Consider the following 27,829-nt stretch of genomic DNA (forward strand, 5'->3'; position numbering starts at 1 on the left):
CCCGCCGCACCGGCATTGCCGGACTTCTGCTTGCCCGCCCAGGGCTTCTTCTGGCTACCTTGGCCCTTGAAGGGCTTGCCCTTGGTTTGATTCCTAAAGGCACGAAAGGACCCTTGATTGGGTCGAGAGGCAGAACCCCGCTTGCCACGAAAGGACTTGTTCTTCGGGTTCTGGGGCAGCATCGTGCTCTTGCCCCCCGTGACGCCTTTTACCAAGGTATCCAACACCTCGCCAAAAAGGGGAGAACCTGCATAGGGAAAATCAGCAACTGTTTTCTGTGATGTCTGGTCAGCCGACCAGCTCTTCAGCAAGACCAGTCGATGGTTAAGCACCGCGACACTCGACAGGCATGCGGCCAAAGGGGCCTCATTCAAGGCCGCATCGCACAAGTACATGACTCCTTGGTGAATTTGATCCACCATAGCCAGCGTGGCAGGTGGGGCAGAATCAGATGCGAGCTTGTGACTAAGCACCTTAGTCCAATCCGCCACCGCCTGAGCCACCAGAACGGACGCAAAAATAGGTTTGAGCAAGGAACCTGCTACCGTGTAGGAATGGCGGGCAAGAGACTCCAACCTCCTGTCCGTGGGATCACGGAACACCGGGGTGTCCTCAGTGGGAATCAAGGTAACCTTGTTTAAGACGGCCACAATGTGATCCACCTGTGGAGGCACACACCAGCGCGAGTCCGTAGACGGCGCAAAGGGATAAAGCAGTTTAAAACGACTAGGTACCGTGAATGGACGTTTTAAATTGCGCCACAGTTCATTCACAGTGTAATGAAATTCAGCGGGGCAGGGAAAAATCTGCGCCGACTTGCGGGTCCTGTGTGTACCAAATGAAGACACAATGCCCGGAGGACTGGGCTCATCCTCCAAATGTAGTGTTTCTTTCACAGAAGAAATCAACTCATCCATAGTCGCGCGTTCTTCAGGCGACCCCGGGGGAGAATCATCAACCCCCTCCGTCTCCGCCTCAGACCCCAGTGGGTCCAGGGATGAGCGAGACCCTGAAAAGGGCACGCCCGCCACAGCAGCCACATCACCATCTGCATCAGAGGAGATAGATACTCTAGGCCTTTTCCTAGTAGCTCGTTCAGCCATCAGCACCTCTATTTTGGACACTAAAGACGCCACTACGGCGGCCAAATCAGGTATAAACAGGGGGTACAGTAGGACTGGGGTCCCCCACCAGGGCTGTAGGGAATTTGTTGTCCTGAGAATCCATTGCCCAAGTTATATAAAAAAGTGCAATAAAAAAAAGGTACTGGCCCTTTAAGATCGCTGCCGAGTGCGCAGCCCACCGCTATATGCACAGTGAACACAGACCCCCAAAAGGAGACAAAACGGAGCCAGGAAGGACAAAACAAAGTTATGGAAGAGACATTCTGCAGATCCCCCACAGAGTGTTACCACACCGATCGCTGCTTCAGAGGAAAAGGAAGTGAGGTCAGAGGCTGAACTATAAGCTGCATTTGGAGTGGGGGGGTTTGCCTCAGATGCCAAGTAAGATAGTAAGGTGTGCCAACATCCCTGTTTGAATGGTTTTGAAATTTTGTTGGTTCCTCAAGTCAACAGAGAAAAGATGGGACTTTTAAGGCAGTAGAAAAGAAAATAAAAGCAAAATGCGATTTTCATATGCGATTTTTGTATAAAATGTATTTGTACTAACATAGATCATAAAATGTGCTTCATTTGGGCAAGTGGCCCAAGAGTGATTAGTGATAAAGAGTAGAAGAAGTGACATATGTGAGATTGGTAACTTTAAAAGGATGCTCTGTTATCCATGCGATTTCTGGATTCTACATGAGACATCCCAGTCCTACGCGTTTCGGCTCACGGATTTCAGCATATCTATAAGTATATACACCCCCACACATAATTTACTGAAATTACTCCTATTTGGTGTCCTCCAACTTTTAGGGGTTTTGCTGCTGCATAGGAGAAGAGTTATGAAAGTACCCTAGAAATCCTGATTCTAGCACATCTGCAAAAAATACAATTGTAAGTGATCTACGTATAAATTTACTGTAATCACCGTTACTGAAAGATACTTATCTCACTATAATCTAATATACTTATAGATATGGTGAAATCCGTGAAAAAGGCAAGAGCCGAAACGCGTAGGACTGGGATGTCTCATGTAGAATCCAGAAATCGCATGGATAACAGAGCATCCTTTAAAGTCACCAATCTCACATATGTCACTTCTTCTACTCTATCACTACTCACTCTTGGGCCACTTGCCCAAATGAAGCACATTTTATGATCTATGTTAGTACAAATAAATGAATACATTTTATACAAAAATCGCATATGAAAAATCGCATTTTACTTTTCTTTTCTACTGCCTTAAAAGTCCTATCTTTTCTCTGTTGGCTTGAGGAACCAACAACATTTCAAAACCGAGCAATAAGCTGCAAGACCCAGGGAAAATAGAACTGAATGGGAGGCTTCGGCAAGATGGCCGCCGAACATGTGCTCGGAACGATCGTTCTGCCACACACAAGATGGCGTCGGATGGCGCCAAAACAGCATGCAGTTAAGCCCACAGTGAAGCCAGACATGCTTGCCCATACTTAAAATGGCGGACCGCATGGTTTTTACCCGCTGCGGCCGCCGCACACACAGTCTGCACCCCCAAAACACTGCAGTGACACAGGGGAAGGGGCCCCCAAAACCACACAGCACCGTATGTAAAAGGAGACCCCCGCAGGGATCGCATCAGGGAGCCCCACACAGGCACAGACATGGGGAATACACATCAACACAGGACTGCTACCCCAGACAGAGGCCCCACACAGAAAGTACTTACCTGTACCGGACGGCGTGGGGTGCCTCTATGAACGGAAAGCCGCTGTCATCTGACAGGGAATGCCGTTAGCCAAGGACAGGACACTGCAGCACCACAGATGTGTCCAGTGAGGTAGCCACCTCACAGGCTGCATCCCTGCTGCGAGCAGGAATGGGTCGTTCATAATGCCATGACGAACACATGGCTGAACGCTCGATGGCGGGCTGGGGGTCCCTCTGACCTGGAGAACCAGGGCGGTCAGTCCGATTCCCAGCTCCGCAAGAATCCATCTTCATCCGAAGATCCGACTAAAACTAAAGCTGACAAAATAAACAGCTAGTAAATCAAAGAAAAAAACTGACATTTTCAAAGAAAATCAAGAAAAAAAGATTAAAAAGGCTGAGACTGTAGCCCCAGCACAGGGAAGCCTAACTACTCCTGACGCTAGGCAGAAACAACTGAGTTGGGAGGGATCACTGCAGGGGGGTATTGACCAGTGGGACAGCCCCCATGGGTGTGTCTATGCTAAATGCTTTTGTGCTTTTGACTAAGTCTTATGCCTAGCTACTCCTGCAGAGCGGAAGTCAATACCCAATAGTGATGACTTGGAGGGCGGCGATTGTCGGAGGACGTAAGAGAAACATTGTTTAGTACCAGGGATAGAAGTCAACATAAATCTTTCTGGACACATTTATTGTCTACCTAAAGGATGGCAGTCACACATACAGTAAAAATACAAAATTAAAAAGGAAACCCATGCTGAGAGAAAGATATAGGCTACAATTCAAACTTCCTGAGAACACCAACTGCCTAATGGCCTAATAATACTTTCAGAGACACAAACTGAAACAAGTAAGCAGCAAGTGAAATCAGAACTGTTTATCTGCATACTGGGTTACTGAAGCTAATGCTCAGAAGAAGGACTACCAAATAGCCAGCATTCTCAACAGGAAAGGTCAGAAAAAGCATCACATACTGTATAATTCTGTACAGTTTCCGTTAAAATCGACTTACCCAGCTACTGTAAGACACTGCAGTTCCGCTGCTACTCGTGTGGGGTGACTTGTAGGGATTAAATGTTTCAGAGCAAATTTCATATCCTCTCCTGACTTTAGTCTTGCAATAGCCAAATACACAGAACTAAATGTACCTAGGAAAGAGAAATATTCAGGAAAGATATATATATATATATATATATATATATATATATATATATATATATATATATAAAAAACCAAAACTTTATAGTAGGTCACAAAGATTCTAAGGCAGAGCAGTAAGCAATGTACCCAACATTTTTTTTTTTTTTTTTAATAGAAAAAAAACAAAAGGACATATGCATGTTAAACATTACCCAAAAAACAAAAATCAATAAAAAGCATGCAATAAATGTTCTCACTAGGGCTGCAACTAAAAATTATTTTTATAATCGCTTAGGTGGTTGAATAATAGAGTAGTCGGATAATAACCTTAAAAAAAAAAAATGGTGTATAATTTAGCTAATATGTAAAGTTAAAAAAAAGGCAATTTATTCTGAAATATCTATATGCAGTGGTAAAGATAAAATAACCAACTATATGGCTTGGCTAGTGACCAAAATCTCTAATCCACTGAGAATAACAGAGAGAAGAGATATACTGTATGTACTATTAGAGGTTGAATCTGGTAAATATCAGCAGACTCACATCAATTTTTAAAAAAAAAAAAAAAGAAAAAGAAAAAATGAGACTGTTTTGCTGATTTTCAGACTAATATATTATGTATGATAGACTGCCTTGTCATATGCAGGTGGTTTTATAAAAAGCTACCTGTGCCTGCTGTCACTTATGCTGGCCATACAAAAATCAATGTCTTCCTTCAAAAAATAAAAAAAATTCATATTAAGAACGTTTGTTTGATTTTTTAAATCATTAGTGGGGTAAAAATCGACATTCTGTTTCAACCACAGTGATGGGAAAATTGAAGGAGCAGAATAGAAAACTTGGTCAATAGAATTTTCAGACAGTGTACGTGTCATTCAGAAATTACAATATTCTCGTCCGAAAATCGATACATGTATGGCCAGCATAAGGCTTGGTTCACATCTACTGTAGGCAGTTGGCTTTAGATCCATTTCCACAGTGCTTTTGTTGGCCAATTTGTTGTTCGACAGAATAACCACTTCCCACAAACTGATGTACCTGTTGGTCAGCTTAAAGTGGTTGTAGCGGGGCAACTGCAGGCATCAACCTGGTACCTTTTTTTAGAGCCGGCGGTCGGCTGTCTGGTGATAACCAATGCGGCTCAGCAGCCGCTTTGCCGTTATCCCAGTGGGAAAGAGCCCTCCGCCAGCTTGTTAAGAGTCCTGAATGAAGCTGGATTCAGCTTTGATCGGATCTCTAATCATGTAACCCAGAAGCCCTGTCACAACGTCACTTTCAGTTTACTCGGCTGCTAAGGGCGTCGATTTAAAAACATTGAGTGTTCAAAAATAGATTTTTGTAAGATCTTACTGTAAAATCTCTCTCTGAAGTTCATTGAGAGACGCAGCCTCAATCTTCATTAGCTGAATGGGTTATGCTCCTCCCTGCAGGAGTAGTCTAGGCAGGAACAATTTAAATGTACACACCCAAGGGGCCATCCCCACAGGCATAACCCACATACCCTCTGCTCAGCAAACTAGTTTAGTTGCAAGCAGTGAAGAAAAAACATCCCCATATCAGAGGGGCGAGTGCTGCTTTTGTCAATGAATTCAGAAAAAGATTTTACGGTAAGATCTTACAAAAATCTTGTTTTCTCTATCGTCCATTGACAGACGCAGCCTCCATCTTCATTAGCTGAATGGGACGTCCCAAAAGCAGTGTAGGCATGAGGGGTGGAAAGAACGCACCAGAAAGTAACGTAAACTCCAAAGGCTAAACCGTAGCCTACTGGGTAACATGAAGCTCAACCAATAGGAGCTCACCCAGGTAGAACACCCCTAGGAGAAACAAAAACATTCTCTTACGAAAAAGCAGCCTGCAAAACCTTGCAGCCAAAAAGGCATCCGAAGAGGTCAACAAATCCACCTTGTAAAAGGTGTGCACAGACGACCAAGTTGCTGCCTTACAAACTTGTATAACAGAGGCCCGATGGCGAAAAAAGCCCAAGAGGAACTCAGCGCACTAGTAGAATGCGACAAATACAGATAAAAATTTCCCAGTTCAATTTGCTAACCAGTTTGCTTACCAACCAAATTAACCTGTCTAACAGTTTGCGTCAAAACAGGGGTTTAGCTCGCACACATTTGCAAACGCATGTGTAAGCTGCAGGGCCACTCCAGGGCACCCTGTATTACCTGCAGTCCTAACTCTTGTAAATTTATGAAAGTCTCCACAGTGGAAGCTTCCAGATCATCTCCTAAGTAGACGGAGACTGCTTGCAGAAGGAGATCGTCCAGGTACCCTAGTACTGCGATCCCCCTCTGCCTGAGCAAGGCTAACACCGGGGCCAATACTTTTGTGAACACCCGAGTAGCTGAAGCGAGACCAAAAGGTAAAGCCGCAAATTGATATGCTCCTCGCCCACAGCAAAGCGAAGAAAATGCTGATGCCCGACATGTATTGGGATATGAAGGTAATCGTCCTTGATATCAATAGAGGCCAGAAAATCCCAATGAAGCTATGCCACCATCATGCGAACGGACTCCCATCTGAGATTTCTGAACCCGTACAAAGCGATTCAGGACCTTGAGGTCCAAGACGGGACAGATCTTGCCTTGCTTCCTGGGAACAGTCAACCAATTTGAAGAAAATCCCTGAAAACGTTCCAACTCTGGAACCGGCACATTTACTCACTGCTATAGCAGAACTTTCATCACACTGTAAAGGCACTGCAGATGATACGGGGAAAGGCGCAAGTTGGAAGAACCTTGATGGAGGCAAGGACCGAAAACTCGATCTTGTAACCAGACCAGATCAACTCCTGGACCCATTTGTCTTGAATGAAAGATCTGGAAAGCAGCGAAGACGTCCCCCCCACCCCAGATACGGGTGAGGACGCCTCTTCAGAAAAAGGAGGGCTCGTCTGCAGAACCATTGGAACCCTCTTTTGACTTACCAGCCCAGGGCCTCTAGGAACCTTCCACAAAGTTACAGGTGGATTTTTGTCCCTTGTCCTGCAAGCCCATGAAATGAAAGGGCCGTTTGTGAGCCGAGACCACATTTACGACGAGCATTTAGCTCTTGGCAACCTGCAGAAGCAGAGTACTCTTACCTTCCGTAAGACCTTTAATGATCTCTTCCATAGAAGCTCCGAATAGGCAGTATTCTACAAAAGGGAGATCAGACGCCTTTTTGGAAGCCTGGTCCGCAGACCAGTATTTCAGCCGAATCATGCGGCAAAGGATCACAGCTGTCACAGACACTTTGCAGGCTAAAGGGGCCACATCCAGAAAGGCATCACAGATATACTGTAACCCATGTATCAAATGATCCGCCAGTTAAGGAGGATGTTGACCCCCTTTCAAATCCTGGTGCAGAAGCTTTGCCCATTCTGTTAAGGTCTGGGAGACCAAGGTGATGGCAAACATCAACCTCTAATTTGAACCTGCTACCTGAAAAAGGTATGGGACCAGAGCCTCAGCTCTCTTGTCCACTGGGTTTTGAAAAGTTGGTTAATCCTCCACCGGAAGAAGTGGGGCTTTATTCAATCTGGAAACCTAAAAATCCCCCACCGGTGGAACTGTTAGTTTCTTCAAAAGGGGCTCTTCAAAAGGATAACTCCTAGCGAAACGCTTAGGTATCCCAACCCTGCGTTTTGGGGATCACCCCTGACTTGAGACAATCTCGTTGAAATAGGTAGGAAAGGGGAACAGCTTAGTCACCTTGGATGGTCTGTGGGTACCAAATTGCACCAATGCAGCATTAGCCATGTCCTCCAATTTTAAAGTTTCTCGCACTGAAACAACCAGTGCCTCTACAAGCGCTTTTCATGAGCGGCTGTAGTGGAAGGGAAACTCATCCTTACTGTCAGAGCACTCAGGGTGCGTGGAGCCAGACCTGGTGGGTTGACTCACGTCCAGGGTGGCCAAATCTACCTCAGAATCTGAGGAGGCAGAGGATACAGTTGATGATACAGTTGGGGGCGCTTCTTGCTAGGCCGCTTTTGAAGGGCCATATCAACTTTTGACAGTAGTGACTGCAGGACCGCCGTCATGATCACCAGGGGAAGATAGACCCAGAGGGTCACGCAGCTTCCGAAAGTGGGTCAGGTGCTGACACATGCTCCAGGGGCTCTATAGGTTAACCCGGAGGCCGCCCACAATATGTGAAAAAATTGCAATAAAAATACCAACCTCACAACTGCAGCAGTAGTACTACAAGTCCCATCAGCGGCGCTGCTATAGCAGAAAGAGGGAGCTGTACACCCGCAGGGACTCACCAACCACTACCAACTTAGGAAAGGATACAGAGCGCCAAGCTGCTTGCCATCCGTCAATCAGAGAGAAGGAGGAAGTACTGTCACTGCCGCTAGAGGCCCAACGCCGCATCATGGACACCGCATTGATGTCAATGAAAAAAACAATACTACCAGAGCGCTAAAGACCACCAACATATGGAGTATGGTTGATCCAAAAAAACAGGGGGGGGGAGGGAAAGGGGAGAGAAAAATAACAAAAAAACTTGGCAGTAAATGGAAATATAATGCTGTTAAATATGGGATCAAAAATTATGCCATGAGGGGGGTGATTAATCCTGAAAGGAAAAGTCCATATGCACTGAGCAGCTCTTCCACAGACCAAGAGGAGATTCTGCATAGACAAGAAGAAAAAAGGGGAGAAGCGCTCTAAGTGCAGACAGTTTTATTAGATGACAAGGCAAAGTATATAACAACTCACTAGACGTGAATAGTATTCAAGCTGTGTCACTCCAACGATCTTATAGCCATCCTCTGGAGGGTGTCATCCATTCACGAGCGCCGTCCGTGGCTGAAGCACTGATAGTGGGAGGAAAGGAAGCCGGCTGCCTCCCGCATCAGTCAGCGGTGAGCTGTCAGATGTATGCGGTCGGCGGCTCCGATGGTTACTGGAGGCACTCTCATCACCAAGGATGGTATGATCTGTCAGCTGGGTACGGCATGCACGACGCGTCTCTGAGCATGCGCGCGCGCCGGGTTGGTTGACCCCGCGCATGCTCAGAAACGCGTTGTGCATGCCGTACCCAGCTGACAGATCATACCATCCCTGGTGACGAGAGTGCCTCCAGTAACCATCGGTATATCGGAGCCGCCGACCGCATACATCTGACCGCTCACCGCTGACTGATGCGGGAGGCAGCTGGCTTCCTTTCCTCCCACTATCAGTGCTTCAGCCACGGACGGCGCTCGTGAATGGATGACACCCTCCAGAGGATGGCTATAAGATCGTTGGAGTGACACAGCTTGAATACTATTCACGTCTAGTGAGTTGTTATATACTTTGCCTTGTCATCTAATAAAACTGTCTGCACTTAGAGCGCTTCTCCCCTTTTTTCTTTTCCCATTGATGTCAATGGGAAACTCTGAAATAATGGCCACCAAACCATCAGAACAGCCATCCACAATATAATGGTGGTGCGGCACCCGTGACCCCCAATGGCCCTCCAGGTACTTGTAGTCGGGGGGGGGGGGGGGGGCGCTAACAGGGACCCCCACTCTGACACTGCCACATAAAACTGTATTGTGAGCCACCGGCGGCGCACTCCCTCCCCCTCCAGCCCAACACTGTGACCCCTACCTGAAAGTAGCCAGGCCATCCGGGGAGGGGGGACTAAGGGGGTTAGGTGCAGGGGAACCCCGCTAGTGAGGAGGGGGAACACCAGGCGGGAAGGAAGGGCACATAGGGGACCTATCAAGTTGAGGTAAGGGCCCGCGGCCACCCCAACATTTTCCCAGAAGGGGGGGGGGGGGGGCGTCACTACTCACCACACCTGGGAACTGAGCGGGCACCACTCCAGGCAGTCCGACGCACCATCTGGAATGGGGGTGCTGTGACTCAGGTCGTGACCAGAGCCATGCGTCCTTGCGAGGTGTTTCACTCGTCGGCCAGCCCCCGTCCAGTGGGGCTATGTCATGGCCAACCTAGCACGGAGCTAAAGTAGGCCCACTGGGAAGATCGTAGAAGTCTAGGATATCCAGTGCGTTGCCCCTTACTCCTGACTAAGCTGAAAAAAAAAAAAAAAAACTGAAATCCTATAGCAGGAAGTATATCCCCTAGGACTGCCCTCGGGGCATAGTCAAATCTGTTTTCGCCTAGTCCTACTCCTATGAACAGTAGCATTACCCTAGGGCAGGGTTCATACACATTTTCACCAATAAAATTCCATGTCTTTTCCATGACTTCATGTAAATATTCATGACCTAATGTTTCATGAAATGTCTATGTATACATATTAAATAAGAAGAAATTCCATGTCACACCCAGCATATTTTTACTAAAATAAATGACTTTGTAGTGTACAGTACCTCTGCAGTTAGGGTTTAGTTTCTGGATACAGCGTGACTCAAAATGGTCCCTTGTTTTACAATGCATGAGATGGAAGCACCGCTGCCGCAGCTGGGAGCCGGTGTCACTTCAGGCGCACGGGTGAAAAAGCCAGCGATCGGATTGGAAGCTGTCAAGCACGCAGCTGCAGACTGGTGCTTTACTCCTTTAGCGTGGCTAGACATCGCTGCCTCTCCCATGTTCGAAATGTCAAACGTTTTACGACACACACTGTACATTTAGTGGACATGATACAGGAGGTAGTCAGTCAGAGGCTGCGGACATGATACAGGAGGTAGTCAGTCAGAGGCTGCGGACATGATACAGGAGGTAGTCAGTCAGAGGCTGCGGACATGATACAGGAGGTAGTCAGTCAGAGGCTGCGGACATGATACAGGAGGTAGTCAGTCAGAGGCTGCGGACATGATAGAAGATCGAAGAGCACAGGGGAAGCAGAGAGCACTGGAGGAGCTGAAGGGCACGGGGTGGGGGCTAAAGAACACTGTGGGGGGGGGCATTTTTACATTCAGCATATAGCACTGGTACAGGTAGGTGTCCTTCCGGGTCCGCAGTTTGCCCTTACTGTCAGTCACTGGCCAGCAGCAGCCGTGGAGATGATCGTAAACTAATCAGGCAGCGGGGAGGGCCGGCCGCGGTTTGCCTGGAGACACTGACTGGCCAACAGCAGCAATAACAGCCGGGAGATAACAAACCAATCACAGGCAGCAGAAGCGTCACTGGAGGGCGGGCCAGCCGCATGAACGTGATGACGCGGGGGTGCGGTAACCGAAACGGAGGGAATTTGCTGTCCTGGGATTCCATAACAGAAATAAAAAATTTGTGCGTTTTTTTTTTTTTTGGTAAACTGGCCCTTTAAGAGCGCTGCTGACCCCACAGCGCACCGCTGTAAATACTGTGAGACACAGACCCCCAGCAGGGACAAAAAAAACTGACCAGGAAGATTGCACAAGGCAGGATAGGAAAGGAACAGCAGGACAGAACTCCAGTGTGTTACCAGCTCCTTCGGTCAGCTCTGAAAAAGAAGGAAGTGATGTCACCGCTGGAGGCTGAACTAGGCTGCAGGCCAAGGAAAAATGGATGCCTATAGAAACTAATGGGAGGCTTCGGCAAGATGGCCGCCGACATGTGCTCTGAACGATCGTTCGCCACACACAAGATGGCGCCGTAAGGCACGAAATACACTACATAGCATGCTGTATGAGCGCCCACAGTGAAGCCAGACATGCTGCCCACACTAAAAATGGCAGACCGGAGGTTTTTAACCCCGCAGCGGTCGCCACATGAGTCTGCATCCCCAAGCACCCTAAAGTGACATTAGAACCCCACACAGCGCTGCTGAGAGAGAATAAAAAAAAAAAAAAACCCCGCAGGGACCGGGACCAGGGAGCCCAAAATGCACAGACACAGGGGACAACACAGACACACAGAACTGCCAACCCCAGACAGAGGCCCCACACAGAATGTACTTACCTGTACCCGATGGCGTGAGGTGCCTCACATCAAGCGGGAAACCGCCCATCCTCAGATGGCAGGGGAGTGCCGCCAGCCAAAACGCAGGACACTAGTAGTGCACGGACGAACCTATGCTGTGTCCAGTGAGGTAGCCACCTCACCTGGCTGCATCCCTGATGGACAGGGATGGGTTGTTTGTGAGGCCAGGGCGAACACATAGCCTGCGAAACGCTCGATGGCGGGTAGGGATTCCATCTGACCCTCTGTCCTGGAGAACCAGGACAGTCAGTCCGATTCCCAGCTCCGCAAACGCCGTATTCATCCGAAGATCCACTAACTTGTGCTGATAAAATAAACAGCTAGCAATGTAAAGAAAAAATGACATCTTTTGAAAATAAAGCATAAGAGAAAAAGAGAAAGGCCGAGACTGTAGCCTCAGCACAGGGAAGCCCATCCACTCCTGAAGCTAGGCAGAAGACAAACTGAATTGGGATGGCTATCGCAGGGGTGGTATTGGACTAGTAGGACAGCCCCCATGGGTGTGACTATGTAGAGTTATTGTTCTTTTACAAGTCTTATGCCTAGAAACTCCTGTGGAGATGAAGTCAATACCCATAAGTGAAGACTGTGTGAATGGGCAGCGACTGTCGGAGGACGTAAGAGAAAGGATATTTGGATGATGCATGTAGCTGCAGGCATCATCCAGATATCTTCACTTAAAGTCTATGTCATTTAACGTCATGCGGGCGGGAAGTGGTTAAAGTACCACAGCAAAAGTGTTGAAACTTACCCTCTCCAATTTTCCCCATTACATAGAAGACATTGCGAATCTGTGGAACAGCTGCATACAACTTCTCAATTTCTGCTGGCAATAAAGAAAGAAGCAGTTACATAACACATATTTAGACAGAAATACCACATTCTAAATAGAAGTGTAATAGGAGGAGAATGTATGCACTTCTCAAAAACTGCACATACTAAAGGACCAGTACCTCAAACACAGATATGTTGTTTTAGTAGATAGGAGGAATAAACAAGTTTCCGATCTACATACTTATTGCAGTCATTGAGGTCCCAAACTTCCTATGAGATATGTAAATTATGTTACATTACACAAAAAAAGCACTAGGTCACTCCAAGAACAAGTGGAGCTTCCCTGTTTGGGTGGAGTATCGCTTTCAGTGGTTTGTTTCAGCCATGTAAACGATACATTCTCCTTGAGAGCTTGTGTTTCTGAAAAACAGACTTGTTGGCTGGATCACTAGATGAAATTAAGAGGAAAGAAAACCTAAAAAAAGAACCAATCACATCTAAGAATTGGTGAGCGGTGATAAATGCTTGCTTTTGGGTTTAATACTGCTTGAACTGAGCTTGGTAAAGGGTTCCTGAAACCTGATGTGAAAATTCTCGTACGACAGAATTCATGTTCAGGAGTGATGTAATGTATTGAATTGTTTTGTATGTATTTTTTTAGTTTCCGAGCATGGGTGGTCTTGCTTTTACGATTTTTTTTCAGATGAAAACAGTACCAATTAAATGAAAATAACTGAATTTTTGTAAAATCTTACCTGTAAAATTCCTTTCTCTGAGTCCTCCGACAGTCGTCGCCTCTTCATATTCGTCACTAATGGGGTTATTGACCTTTTCTCCGTAGGAGTAGCTAGGCAACAGAATATATTAATATCAAAGCTTTTAGCATATCCCACCCCCAGGGGGTGGTCCCCTCAGTCAATACCTCCCTGCTTCCTGCATTTCCAACTCAGTTTCAGTAGCATAGCAGTAGAGTACATAAACAAACCCCAAAAGAGGGGCGGGGGCGGCGACTGTCGGAGGACTCAGCGAAAGGAATTTTACAGGTAAGATTTTACAAAAATTCAGTTTTCTCTTACGTCCTCCGACAGTCGCCGCCTCTTCATATTCGTCACTAATGGGGACGTCCCATAGCAGTGTAGACATGAGGGGTGGGAAAAAGCAGCCGCGCCTAAAGCAACGCAGTACCCACATCAGATAAAGGAACCTTACCAAAGTAAGAGAACCAACTGGGCAACAGGAAAACATGCTCAACAGGAGCAACAACCCAGGAAAGAACAAGTAACCTAGGGGTAAAAACACCCCAACAGCCAAGGGCCCAAACAAGGGACCCTAAGGCACTGCCGCACTAAGAACTTTACGGCCAAAAGAAGCATCTGCCGATGCCTGAACATCCACTTTGTAAAATTTTGAGAAGGTGTGAACGGACGACCAAGTCGCCGCCTTACACACCTGGGCCACAGAAGCCTGATGACGATAGGCCCAAGACGTACTCAGAGACCTGGTAGAGTGCGCCTTCACAGGAAAAGGAGGAACCTTCCCCTTCAAAGCATAGGCTTGCACAATCGCCTGTCTGATCCATTTGGCGATGGTCGCACAATCGCCTGTCTGATCCATTTGGCGATGGTCACAGCCGACGCCGCCATGCCCTTCCGAGGACCCTCAGGAAGAACAAAGAATCCGACTTGCGAAAGGATTTAGTTGATGACAGGTAAACCCTGATCGCCCTAACAACATCCAAGGAATGCAACGCCACCTCCTTCGGATGCTTAGGCTTCGCGCAAAGCGAAGGCAGAACAATATCCTCATTGAGGTGAAATTCCGAGATCCTCTTCGGAAGAAAAGACGGGTTAGGTCGCAAGACCACCTTATCCAAGTGAATCACTAAATACGGAGATTTGCAGGACAAGGCCGCCAGCTCCGACACAGGCAACCTTCTTGGACAACAGAGACAACGAGATCTCCCTAATCTTTTCAAAAGGAGCATGTTGCAACACGGACAGAACCAGGTTCAAATCCCATGGAGGCAAAGGCTCCCTCCTAGGAGGGACCAAATGGCGCACCCCTTGAACAAAAGGTGCTAACCAAAGAGTAAGACGCCACAGGGCGTTGAAAGAACGGCCAGCGCAGAAATCTGACCCTTAATCGTGGCCAACGCCAAACGCTGGTCCACGCCCGTTTGAAGGAAAGCCAACACTCTCGACACCGAGTACGAGCGAGGGGAATACCCCCTGGACTCACACCAGGCAAAGTAAGCCTTCCAAGTACGGTAGTAAATCTTCCCCGAAGAGGCCTTCCTAGCCTTGATCAAAGTGGGAATGACCTCAGGGGAAAGACCCCTATCCTTCAGGACCTGGCTTTCAACAGCCAGGCCGTTAAAGCCAGCGACTGTAAAGCAGGATGGAATATCGTCCTTGAGACAGGAGATCTTCTCGAAGTGGCAGACGCCACGGAGCGTCGACCGTCAGATTCACGAGGTCTGCGTACCAAGACCGGCGAGGCCAGTCCGGTGCCACCAGAATCACCGTGCGCGGTTCCGAGGCCAACCTGCGAAGGAGCCTGGACAGCAGCTGAATCGGTGGAAAGGCATACATCAGGCGATACTGATGCCAGGGCGCCACTAACGCGTCTGCGAGGATCGCGCGTCCTTGCCACGAACCTTTCCACCTTGTTGTTTAGACGAGACGCGAACAGGTCCACATCTGGGGACCCCCACTTCGCGCACTACATCTGGAAGACATCCGGGTGAAGGGACCAATCTCCCTGGTCCAGGGTCTGGCGGCTCAGATAATCCGCCTGCCAGTTCTCCACCCCCGGAATGTGAACTGCAGATAGCGCCGGGACGTGCGTCTCGGCCCAAGACAGAATGTCTGCTACTTCCCAAGCCGCTCGGGCACTCCTGGTGCCCCCTTGGTGGTTGATGTAGGCCACCGCTGTGGCATTGTCCGTCTGTACCCGAACTGGACGGCCCTGAAGCCTGTCCGTCCCAACGCAGTAGACAGAGATTTATCGCTCGCAATTCCAGAATGTGGATCGGAAGGGAGGATTCCTCCTTCGACCAAGTACCCTGGGCGGACAGAACGCCCAGAACACCACCCCAGCCCGACAGGCTGGCATCCGTGGTGATCACCGTCCACGACAAAGGACGAAAGGACTTGCCCCCCGACACCGCCGGGGACTGGAGCCACCACAAAAGACCCCTGCAGGTGAGACGGCTCAACGACAGCCGCAGATCCAGAGATTGCGGACGCCCGTCCCACTTGGCCAGGACCTCCGCCTGAAGCTCCCGTGGGTGAAACTGGGCGAAGGGAATCGCCTCGAAGGCCGAAACCATCAATCCCAGACACCTCATACACGTCCGGAGGGACAAGCACTGATTGTCCCCGAGGGACCTGACTTCGCACTGAAGTGTCCGAAGCTTGTCTTCCGGCAGGAAGACCTTCGCTTGAACAGAGTCCAGAATCATCCCCAGGTAGGGAAGACGAACCGACGGACACAACGTTGACTTCGGAAAATTTATCGTCCAACCGAAGTCCTGCAGAGTCTGCATTGTGATGGACAGGTCGTTCACCAGGCCCTGACTGGTCGCAGACCGAATCAGGATATCGTCCAGATACCCCAGGACAGAAATGCCCTGGGCCCTCAATAAGGCCAGAATCGGCGCAAGCACCTTGGTGAAAACCCGCAGAGCCGAAGCGAGACCAAAGGGCAACGCCACGAATTGTTAATGATCCTCCGCAATGGCAAATCGAAGGTACCTCTGGTGACCCTCGAAAATGGGAATGTGAAGGTATGCATCCTTCAAGTCGATGGAGGCCATGAATTCCCCCGGAACTAGGGCAGCCACCACTGATCGCAGGGATTCCATGCGGAACTTGCGAACCCGCACAAAGTGGTTCAGAGCTTTTAAGTCCAGAATCGGACGTACCTTGCCCTCCTTTCTGGGCACAGTGAACAGATTGGAGTAGAACCCCTGAAATCTGTCCCGATGAGGCACCGGACCACCACTCCCTGGGCCCGCAGGTCCCGCACCGCCAGGTGCAGATCCTGCAAGCGCTCCGGAGTCAGCTGAAGGTTTGAGGGGAAAAATCTGCCCGCCGGCCGAGAGAAACTCGATCTTGTATCCAGATCGAACGATTTCCTGAACCCATCTGTCCCGAATGCGGTCCAGCCAGGGTTGAAGAAAACCGAGCAAACGTCCCCCCACCCCAGAACCTGGTGAGGGCGTCCCTTCAGGCCGCATTGTTATGGGTAGCAGACCCGGACTGGCTGGACTTCTGCTTACACGTCCACGGCTTCTTCTGGGAGCCTTGGCCCTTGAAGGGCTTGCCCTCATAGTGCGACCGAAAGGCACGAAAGGACCCCTGAGAGGGTCTAAACGAGGTATTCTTCTTACCACGAACAAACTTAATCTTGTGAGTTTGGGGCAAGAGAGTGCTCTTACCCCCAGAAATACCCTTTATCAGAGTATCCAAAGATTCGCCAAAAAGGCGAGATCCCGCGTAGGGCAAATTAGCCAAAGCCTTGCGAGAAGACTGGTCAACAGACCAACATTTCAGCCATATCAGGCGACGGTTCAAGACCGCCACACTAGAAAGACGCGCAGCCAAAAGGGACCATATCTAAGTCCGCATCACACAAATACATGACACCCTGATGAATTTGATCCACCATAGCCAAAGTTGTCGGCGGGGCAGAGTCAGCCACCAGGGTGCGTCTGAGCACCTGCGTCCAATCCGCAATGGCTTGGGCTGCCATAATGGAAGCAAAAATAGGCTTCAGCATAGAACCAGCAATCGTATAAGAATGACGGGCCAGAGATTCCAATCTCCTGTCCGTAGGGTCCCGGAACACCAGGGTATCCTCAGCAGGAATCGCAGTGGATTTATTGATCTACTTGAGGCGGCACACACCAACGCTCATCAGTGGTGGGAGTAAATGGATAACGCAGCTTGAACCTACTCGGCACAGCGAAATGTTTCTTTAAATTGCGCCATTGCTCATCAACAGCGCGCTGAAATTCCGTAGAGCAAGGAAAAACCTGCGATGTTTTGCGCTTTGTGTCCCATAAGAGGACATCAAAACTGGAGGACATGGTTCATCCTGTAAATGCAGCGTTTGCTTGATAGAAGCAACCAACTCATCCATGAGTGCAAGCTCTTCAGACGAGCCAGGGGGAGAATTATCAACCCCTTCCACCTCAGCCTCCCCTTCAGACCCCACAAGGTCTAGAGATGAGTGAGACCCTGAGAAGGGCACTCCAGCCATAGCAGCCCCATCGCCCACTGAATCAGAGGAAATAGACACTCTGGGCCTTTTGTGGATCGATCAGCCACCAGCATCTGCACTTGAGCAGCTAAGTTTGCCACAATAGTGGCCAGATCAGCCCCCTCTGGGGAAGCAGCAGCCCCTTGGCCCCCCACCAAGGTGGGAGGAAACTTGCATTCCTGAGAATCCATGCCCCAGCAATATTCGAAAAAAAGGAGTACTGCCCCTTTAAGATCGCGGCGAGCGTAGCCCACCGCACCCACTGAATACACCGACCCCTACAGGGACAAGAAACTGGGCAAGGAATACAGGAAAAAAGGGAAGATAAAAACCTGGGGAGATCACACAGGCTGCTGCCACCGATCGCTGTCCCAGAGCAAAAGGAACTGATGCAAGACTGACCGCCCCTATGAAGCCTATGCAAGGCTACACAAACATGGCCGCTCAGCTGAGGATTCTATGGGCAAATAGAAAATGGCGCCGACATGTGGCCTGATCGATCACCGCCAACATGGCGGCGTTTGGCCCGGCCACCATGATTTTGCCGCAAAAAAATGGCGATCGCCGCACAGCATGCCCAAAATCTGACTGCCTCCTGCTGACACCCAGCAGAGCGGGAGAGCCCCCCCCCCTCACAGCCCACACACAGGCAGCAGGTCCACACAGGAACTGACAGGGAGCACAGCAGCCACACAGACATGCAGGGTCACACAGTCCCAGACTGACACCCAAATAGACAGGTCCCCACATAGAGTTACACTTACAAGTCCGGATGGCGTGGGGAGCCTGCTCCAGCGACCAAACCGCTGCACTGAGGACAGGGAGTGTCGCAAGCATGACACAGTGGCACTGCGGTGCGAAACCGCAATGGCGTCCAGTGAGGTAGCCACCTCACCGATAGCATCCCTGCAGTGAACAGGGATGGGTCGTTCAATGTGCCAGGGTAAAACCTAAACTGAACGCTCGATGGCAGGCTGGGAAGCCCCTGGCCCTGAGCCCTGGGAACCAGGGTGGCCAGACTGAGACCCAGCTCCGCACGATCATCTTCATCAGAAGAAACTAACGCTAAAATAAACAGCTAAGTAAAAGAAAGAGAAAAAAACTCCAAATAAAATCAAAAAGAGAAAAGAAGCTGAGACTAAGAGCCCCAGCACAGGAACAGCCAGCCTACTCCTGAGCTAGGCATTAGAAACTGAGTTGGAAATGCAGGAAGCAGGGAGGTATTGACTGAGGAGACCACCCCCTGGGGGTGGGATATGCTAAAAGCTTTGATATGAATATATTTTGTTGCCTAGCTACTCCTACGGAGCAAAGGTCAATAACCCCATTAGTGACGAATATGAAGAGGCGGCGACTGTCGGAGGACGTAAGAGAAAGGACGCTGTGCTCACAAACAACAATTTTATAGCCTGCACATTCAGTTTTTGTCATCCAAAAATTTGTAACCGGCTGTCTAAAGCACTATACTAACAATCCGAAAATTGGCAGATCGTTCGTCAGAAAATCTTTTACATATGATTGTGTGTATGGGCCTTATGGTTCAACTTTGAGAACATGTTCCCAATGGTGCAGCTGCCGCCCACTGTGGCAGCAGCTGCTACTGTTTGAAAAACAGCGTTGCCATTCAGGGCTCCGCCCACACAGCCATGTTATTCAGATACACAGCTCTGTGTGTCTGAATGAAGTACAAGCCCTGACATATTCAGCGGCTTGTAGTTCTCAATGAACTACCACGGCGCTGTGAAGCGCTGTAGCAGTTCATTGAGTGTTCCTGTCAGGGAGTATCAGTTTATCTGATTGGAATGTATGGGTAAGCCGATACACAGTGTGCCAGAGACCGGCACGGCATCAGCGATCTGCTGATTGCTAGTGCAATGGTTTCCAGACTCCTGAAACAAAAAAAATAAAAAAAATGTTAAAAAGTAAACTTGTCCTTTAATTAGTGAAAAAAATGTGCTACTATGGTTCAACTATAATTTGCCTGCAGTGCATAGTGTGCTTTTTTTTTTTTTTTTGTTTCATTAGGATGAACTAACCCTTTAAAAATTCATCAGGTTGCACGGCGATAGCTGAAGCCTGCTCTGTGACACAATGAAACCATGCGTAACAATGCAGACTAACGGCAATTTTATTTAGCACTCACCATCACACCTGTATGGTGTAAACACCATATAGAAAACAATTGTGTTCTATGTGCCCTTGCATTGATCTATGCAGATCAACAACGCAGCTCGGCGTGGATGACCCTTTTAGCGCAGGGCTTGAAAAATTTGTTTGGAATATTGGAGCCAGCTAAAAAAGTTAGGAGCCAGTTTTTTTTTTTTTTAACAAAGCTTTATTGTCAATGACGATAACCGATCTTATATAACCGATCTTAAATTTAAACAGTGCAGCAAGGTTGGGGCGATAGGAGATCCAGTGACCAAGAGTAACATATGCCACCTTAGGCCCCTTTCACACGGGCGCCTACGCTAAGCAGAATCCGCATGCTCAGTGGGGATCTCTCTGCTGATCCCCGCTGAGCAGGCGGATGACAGGTCCTGTTCGCTCTGCTATGCAGACGCAGCCCATTCTCCTCTATGGGGCAATAAGATGGAAACGGACCGTCTGTTTCCATCCGATGCCATCCAATCCGATTCACTGGACGGATGGTAAATAGAACCACCATCTGTCTGTTTTTGGCGGACAGGATCAGATGGCGGCCGCTTGCCACTCCATAGAGACTGAAGGGTCCGATCAGGTCCGCCTGAAAAACTGACAGGCGGACCTGATCAGAAAGCCAGTGTGAAAGGGGCCATCGGCTGTGTGGCAGGGCGATGATGAAAAATAATTTATTTTTTATTTTTTTCCCATAAAAGATTCTTATTGTGAACAAGGGATTTTAATGCAAAACAAAAGATCAACACATTGCAAGGAGATTACAAAATGCAATTTTTAAAGTAAGGCCCATTTCACACGGTCCGCATTCCGTTGCGGACCGTGGTTTGCTCAGCGGGAATCGATCCGCCGATCCCCGCTGAGCCGACAGACGACAGCTCTGTTTCCGCACACAGTGCGGAGAGGGAGGTGTCAGAGCCCCGCTGCTCTCTATGGGGAATCGGATGAGAGCGGACCGCCTGTCCGCTCTCATCCGATCCCCAGGACGGATGGAAACCAGATTTCACGGACAGGATCGGATGCGGATGGCAGCGGGTGTCAACGGACAGGTCACCGCTGACATCCACTGCTCCATAGGGCTGAATGGGGCATCCGATCAGATCCGCCTAAAAAACTGACAGGCGGATCTGATCGGACCGCCCGTGCGAAAGAGCCCAAAGTGACATTTTCTAATTTGACAGTTAAAAAATATCCAAATATATTAAATTTTTGTCATATATTTAGGCTAAAAATGTATTTAGCTACATGTCTTTGAGAAAAAAAATTCTCAATGAGCTATGCTGAATAATGTGATCTCCTCCTGTGTCACAGAGAAGATCCGCCTGCTTTGTTTACACAAGCAGGCAGATCTTATCACACGATCGCCGCCTCTCCTCCTCCGGCCCGACTCCTGCTGTGTCGCCGGGATCACTAGGAGTCCAGCGACTTAGGTAGTAGTACTGTGAGCGTGCAGCAAGTGGTTAAAAATGCAGATTTTGGCGTTTTGAATACTTTGAAGTGCATTGGAGGGGGTTGGGGTCCTTTAGACCCCAGATCCCTCCATGTAGAGTACCTGTCACAAGGGATGTTTGCATTCCTTGTGACAGCAGTAAAAGTAAATCAGTGTTTTCATTTTTTTTTTTTGTTTTTTTAGTAAACCGGGTTAAATTTTTTTTTTTTTTTTTTTTAAGGGCCCCCGTTCCCGTGTGCTCACGCACCAAAAAAAATGCATACATAAGTCGCACCCACAAATGTAAACAGTGTTCAAATCACACGTGAGGTATCACTGTGATCGTCAGAGCGAGAGCAATAATTCCAGCAAAAGACCTCCTCTAACTCTAAACTGGTAACCATTAACATTTTTTAAAGCATAGCCTACGGAGATTTTTTTAAGTACTGTATTTTGTCGCCATTCCACGAGTGTGCGCAGTTTTAAACCGTAACATGATTGGTATCTATTTACTCGGCGTGACATCTTCTACAAAAGTCAAAAAAATGGGGCTAACTTTACGGTTGTTTTTGAATTCAGTGAAGTATATTTAAAAAAAAAATAAAATAAAAATACAGCGCAACATAAAATATTGCAACGACCGCCATTTTATTCTCCAGAGTGTTTGCTAAAAAAAAAAAAAAAATGATTTCATATTCTGGAAAAGGTGCAGGGACCTTTTTCATAGGTACAGCTGCCAATTCAAACGAATGGGCTGCTATGTCCATGCTAACACAGCTGTCTTGAAACTGGCATAGTGTGAACCTAAAGGAACAAACTATTGATCTGCACTTATCCACTGTACAAACAACTTTTCAGTGCAAAGTACTCAATACATAAACACTATTTGTGTGCAAAAAAAAAAAAAAAAGTGTGATTATCTGTGAATATCATTCAATTCACAAGGTGCTACATATAACAAAAAAAAAAAAAAAAAACATGACTATGACTAGACCGGTACCCTTAAAAGTGCATCCGATGCAAGACCAACTGTAAAAGTCCATAAGGTGACTTATGCTCTGTGTGTATGTATCATCCAAACAAACTTTCCAGTGCTGCCACCTCTCCCCCTGTAAGGGTAGCACTCACAGAAGGATTGCCTTATACCAATAAGATTTCCAAGCTGCACCTAGAAATAATACACAGCCTACTTCTGTCCGTCCCCTCTCTGGAGCATCATGAGAACATCATATCAAACGCACATAAGGAAATAAAATAAAATAGACCAAGGAAATCATCATAGGGTGATACTGTTTTACATTTATTGAAGACTTTTATCATATGACAGTATTGGTACTGGAAATACAGATTGTTTTTAACCACAAGATGGCAGTGTTTAGCATGTCTGCTCATCATAGTCCTAACAGTGTCAGGAAGGACATATCAGCAGACAGGATGACTTTTCTAGACAGCACCCTGTGCCTAGGCACCAGCCAAGGCATATTCCTTTACATGCACATAGAAATTGTCCATGTGATTGTGCGCACACATCAGTTGCTTGCATTGACACCAAGTGGGACATTTAACCAGCTTTGGACCTGAAGCATTTGCCCCCTTCCTCACCAGGCCATTTTTTGCGATTCAGCACTGCGTTACTTTAATGGACAATTGCGCTGTCGTGCGACACCGTACCTAAATAAAATTGATGTCCTTTTTTTTTACCACTAATAGAGCTTTCTTTTGGTGTTATTTGATCAGCTTTGTAATTTGTATTTTATGCGCTATAAACGAAAAACAAATAACAATAAGCGTATTTTGATTGGTTTGCGCAAAAGTTATCGCGTCTATAAACTAGGGGAAAGATTTGTCGTTTTTATTTTTACTAGTAATAGCGGCAATCTGCAAATTTTAGTGGGACTGCGACATTGCGGCGGACAGATCAGACCCCTAAGTGACATTTTTGACACTTTTGGGGGGGGGGGGGGGGGGAACCAGTGACATAGTAATCAATGCTAAAAATATGCACTGTTACTGTAATAATGACACTGGCCGGGGGGGGGGGGTGTAATATTACAGGTGCTCTGTAATAATTTCAGAAGAGTTTACAACAGCTGACCATCGTTCTCCCTCAGCGGGAAGCAATCACGGGTGCTGCCGGTCCCGTGGATCGGCATACCCGCTGCCTAGTGGGGGGGGGGGGGGGGGGGCGGGCCACCCTGGAAAGCCCCTCCAGCTTCCTCTCCTCCTCCTTACCCTATGAGAGCTGGGGCCTGGCCTGCAGCTTCCGGTAAACAGCCTTTGTCCTCCGCCATTGGACCGCCTGGAGGGCAAGGAGCACGCCTGTTTTGTGTATTTCTGAACGCTGCTGCCATCTGAAATTCACGCTTAAATACATGAGGGCCCGTCCCCGTCTAAAAGGACAACCGCTCTGATCGCGGCTGTGTTTGCCCACAAAAAAAAGATGGCCACCCGACCACTTCCTGAAGCAGCGCCATCTTGAGGACTTCTTTTCTGCTCCCAGGGGTCCCCTAGATTAGACACGCCGGGAGCAGAACAGCAAAACATCAGGGTGAGGAAGGCAAGCACGACGAAGCCTCCTTCTCCTGCCCAACAGCTAGAGGAATGCGGCAGGATACTGCAAAGGTAAACAGCACCGCTGGTCTGACAGCAAGTCCCTTAAAGCAAGGATGGATGGGAGGAGAAGAAGACATCCAGAAACCCCCCTTCCCCAAACTGCTAAAAATGTCTGTGGCCCAGCCTACCTTTCTAACATGGGGTTCTTAAAGTTGGGGAGTTCTTCTCTCCTCCCCTCCTTTACCCCAAGAACCTGTAACTGACTGCCTCATCAGCTATGGCATAGGGGGTGAAGGAGGTATCCAGGGATGCCTGTCGTGGATAAAAACGCTTTTTTTTTTTTTTTTTTTTTTTTTTTTTAGGCAAAAAAAAAAACAAACAAACTGGGGAAGTGGTCTTTCCAATAACAGTGTTTTGCAGGACGCAGGAAACACAAGAACTGAGGGGGCAGCCTAGGGCGGCCTGTTTTAAACTTGTGTGCTTGCGTTTCCTGCAGGAGGTAAAGCCTAGCTCTCATGTGACCGTCCTGGAAGATGACTGGGGAAAAGGCCTCTTATGAGTCCAGAAGAATGGCCCACATCTACAACGGGGCTCCTTGCCCTTGGTAGCCTATGGAAGAGTTCTTCACCCTGTGAAACCCTTAATGATAGGAAAAAAGTTATATTTAAAAAGGAAAATATTGCCAGGACCAGAGATCCCAGCAAGGAACTAGGTCCTTACTCCCGACTAGACAGAAAAAAAAACAACTCTGAGTGCCTATAGCTGAGAGTGGGCGTATACCCCCCTGGGACTGCCCATAGGCGTAGTCAAGCTTTTTCCTGCCTAGTGTCCTACTACTGTAGGGGGCAGTATAACCCAATGGTCAATAAGGAGCTGTGTCCATCAATGAAGGAAATGGAAATAGCATTTTATTTATTAATAGCATTTATGAATTGTATGAGCATAGTTGACATTTTTAAGAGCGCCTGTGACAGGTGGAGCAGCTTGTATTAACCCCCACAGCACAGGATGATCAAAGCTATAGTAATGTCAGAGGGCAGAAGATTTCACCCATTTAAAAAAATAGTCACTAGACTGCAGCTTGAAGCGCTTGTTCACACTGGTGTGATTTGTCATGGGATTGGACAGTTCCAAAACCCATGACAAGTTGCACCCCATTGCCGGCAATGGAAGTGTTCATATCGCCGTGACTCATGTTGCAGCGATTATGAAAAAGGCTACTGCACTATTTTTTCCAATTTCGTTGCGACTTGCATAGACTTCTGTTAAATTAAGTCGCAATTAATCGGTAGTGCAAACTGCAATGATGTGCGGTTTTGAAATTGTGCCAAAGTAGCAAGTTTTTAGAGCCACACCAGTCTGATCCAGGGCTAAAGTAATACTAATAAAGTCTAAGGCTGGATACACGCTATACAATTTTCTTTAGACTTCCTAAAACCATTTAATATGAGGTCAGACCTAAAAACACTTTCAATTTGTATGCAGTCAGGCAGGCTCTTGCACTACATAGTTGAAGGTAAATCTAAAGGAAATCTACCAACAAAAGTTGTATAGTGTGTATCCAGCTTAAGAACGATAACTAGCAAACATCAGGACTGCCGAACCCGCTGATTGGCTACCACTGTGTCCTATCACAACAGCATGCTCCCCAGACCCAGTGCACAAAACTAGGAGTGTCGCTCTGCCGCAGTATATCTGCTTGGGGCGGTCTGGAAGGTGTTACAATAAAAACTGAAAATTGTATCATACTTACCGTAATTTTCCTTTCCTGGTGCCTATCCATGGCAGCATACCCGTGATAGAGCTCCGCCTCTACTCCGCCTTCAGGACTAGTGAATATCTTAAAAGAAAGATGCCCCTATACACAGCATTCTACTGTGATATAGAATACAGAGGGAGGGAGCGTATGCTGCCATGGATAGGCACTAGGAAAGGAAAATTATGGTAAGTATGATACAATTTTCCGTTTTCCTGGCGCCTCCATGGCAGCATACCTGTGATAAATAGCTAGCTGACAAAAGTGTGGGTAGATGCTTTTATTTAGATGAAGAAAGGGCTTCCTGCATTGCCCTTCTTTCAAATTCTACAGTGGTGAGCATTCCAGGGTCAACTCTATAATGTTTTAAAAATGTGTGCTGAGACAACCATGTGGCAGCCCTGCAGATAGTATCCACGGAGACGTTTGCTCTGGCTGCCCATCAGGCAGAAAACCCACCGTTAGTTAACCGGTAACGGTGTTTATACGAGTCTTCCAGGACGGCCCACACATGAAATGATGTAGGCTCCTCCCTACCGGAAACACAATCACTTACAATTTGTTAAAAGGCCCCACCCTTCCCTTTACCCCTCAGTTGTAAAAAAGTATCTTACACAACCAAATTCCAAGGGAAGTGTTCTTTTAATTCTATATGTAATAAACAAGCAAAAAATTGGGGGAGCACACCCTGAACATGTATATCTAAAGCCGGTGCAGCTATGAACCAAGCGACATGTATATTAAAGAATAGCGCACACATGCAAAAGAAATGACTATCAAATATGGAGACAATCCATAAATAAAAATGGGGATTTGGTCCCACCATATGGCCATATCGTGCTCAAGCCCACCACTACGTCAAAGTACCCCATTATCAGTGGGTCCTACACTATCCATAAAAAAGGCCTGAATCCAGCCTCCCTAACCCTTGGAGACAACACTCCTTGCTGGGAGAGATGTGCTAATGCACTACAAGGGACTCCTCCTATATCTACTTGATAGTGGACACTGATAGAATACAGGTGTGAGTGGGGGGTGGGGTGCTCAACCCCAGAAGTCTGGTCAGACCGAATACATAATAAACAAGCAATAAATTTGGGGAGCAAACCCTGAACATGTATATCTAAAGCCGGTGCAGCTATGAACCAAGCGACATGTATATTAAAAAAGAATAGCGCACACATGCAAAAGAAATGACTATGAAATATGGAGACAATCCATAAATAAAAATGGGGATTTGGTCCCACCAAATGGCCATATCGTGCTCAAGCCCACCACTACGTCAAAGTACCCCATTATCATGGCCATATATTATATGGCCATATGGTGGGACCAAATCCCCATTTTTATTTATGGATTGTCTCCATATTTGATAGTCATTTCTTTTGCATGTGTGCGCTATTCTTTAACATACAATTCTATAGGTACTTACCATCTATGTTATACATTCTTACCACACTCTTAACAGGGTGAGAAGTAGGCCGGCCGTCCTGGAAGGCTCATAGAAACACCGTTACCAGTTAACTAACGGTAGGTTTTCACCTCTGACATTCCAGGACGGCCCACACATGAGGATAATAGATTACCCATAGGCCTACGTTAGGCTGGGAGCACTGCCTGTAAGACCTTTCGGCCAAAGGCTAGGTCTTGTTGAGACAGTACTTCTACACAGTAATGCTTCAGGAATGTGTCGTGACTGGACCAGGTGGCTGCACTGCGGATCTGCTCCCAGGATGCTCCAGCCTTCTCGGCCCAGGATGTAGCTAGGGCTCTTCTTGAGTGTGCTTTAATTTTAGTTGGAGCAGGAACACCTGAGACCTCATAAGAGGTGGCAATTGCTTGTCTAATCCACCTAGAAACTGAAGGCTTTGAGGCCTGCAGTCCTTTTCTGGGCCCAGAATAGAGGACTAAAAGGTGGTTTGATCTCCTAAAGTCTTTGGTCTTCTCTAAATAAGTGAGAAGAGATCTTCTCACATCAACTGTGAAATTTCCTTTCCTTATTTTTGGGGTTATCACAAAAGGATGGTAGATTTATTTCCTGTGTCCTGTGGAAAGATGATGCTACCTTTGGCAAATACAGGGGATCTGGTTTAAGAACAATCCTGTCTGG

At 47.6% G+C, this 27,829-nt stretch overlaps 1 protein-coding gene across 4 annotated transcripts in view; it reads right to left on the bottom strand.

Annotated features, from left to right (window-relative positions):
- The window catches only part of CDC7 (cell division cycle 7), a 134,618-nt gene that overhangs the window by 86,633 nt on the left and 20,156 nt on the right, over window positions 1–27,829 (bottom strand). For 3 of the 4 annotated variants that reach the window (XM_082264854.1, XM_082264853.1, XM_082264851.1), the window contains exons 2-3: window positions 12,537–12,611; window positions 3,808–3,943 (exon numbers count right to left, since the gene is read on the bottom strand). In XM_082264854.1, coding sequence (XP_082120980.1) covers window positions 3,808–3,943; window positions 12,537–12,611 — 211 coding nt within the window. The remainder of the gene's footprint in view (window positions 1–3,807; window positions 3,944–12,536; window positions 12,612–27,829) is intronic. The other variant, XM_082264852.1, reaches the window with a different exon arrangement.

The sequence above is a fragment of the Pelophylax lessonae genome (genome assembly GCF_965119305.1).
Source record: "Pelophylax lessonae genome assembly, chromosome: 8".
Taxonomy (NCBI): domain Eukaryota; kingdom Metazoa; phylum Chordata; class Amphibia; order Anura; family Ranidae; genus Pelophylax; species Pelophylax lessonae.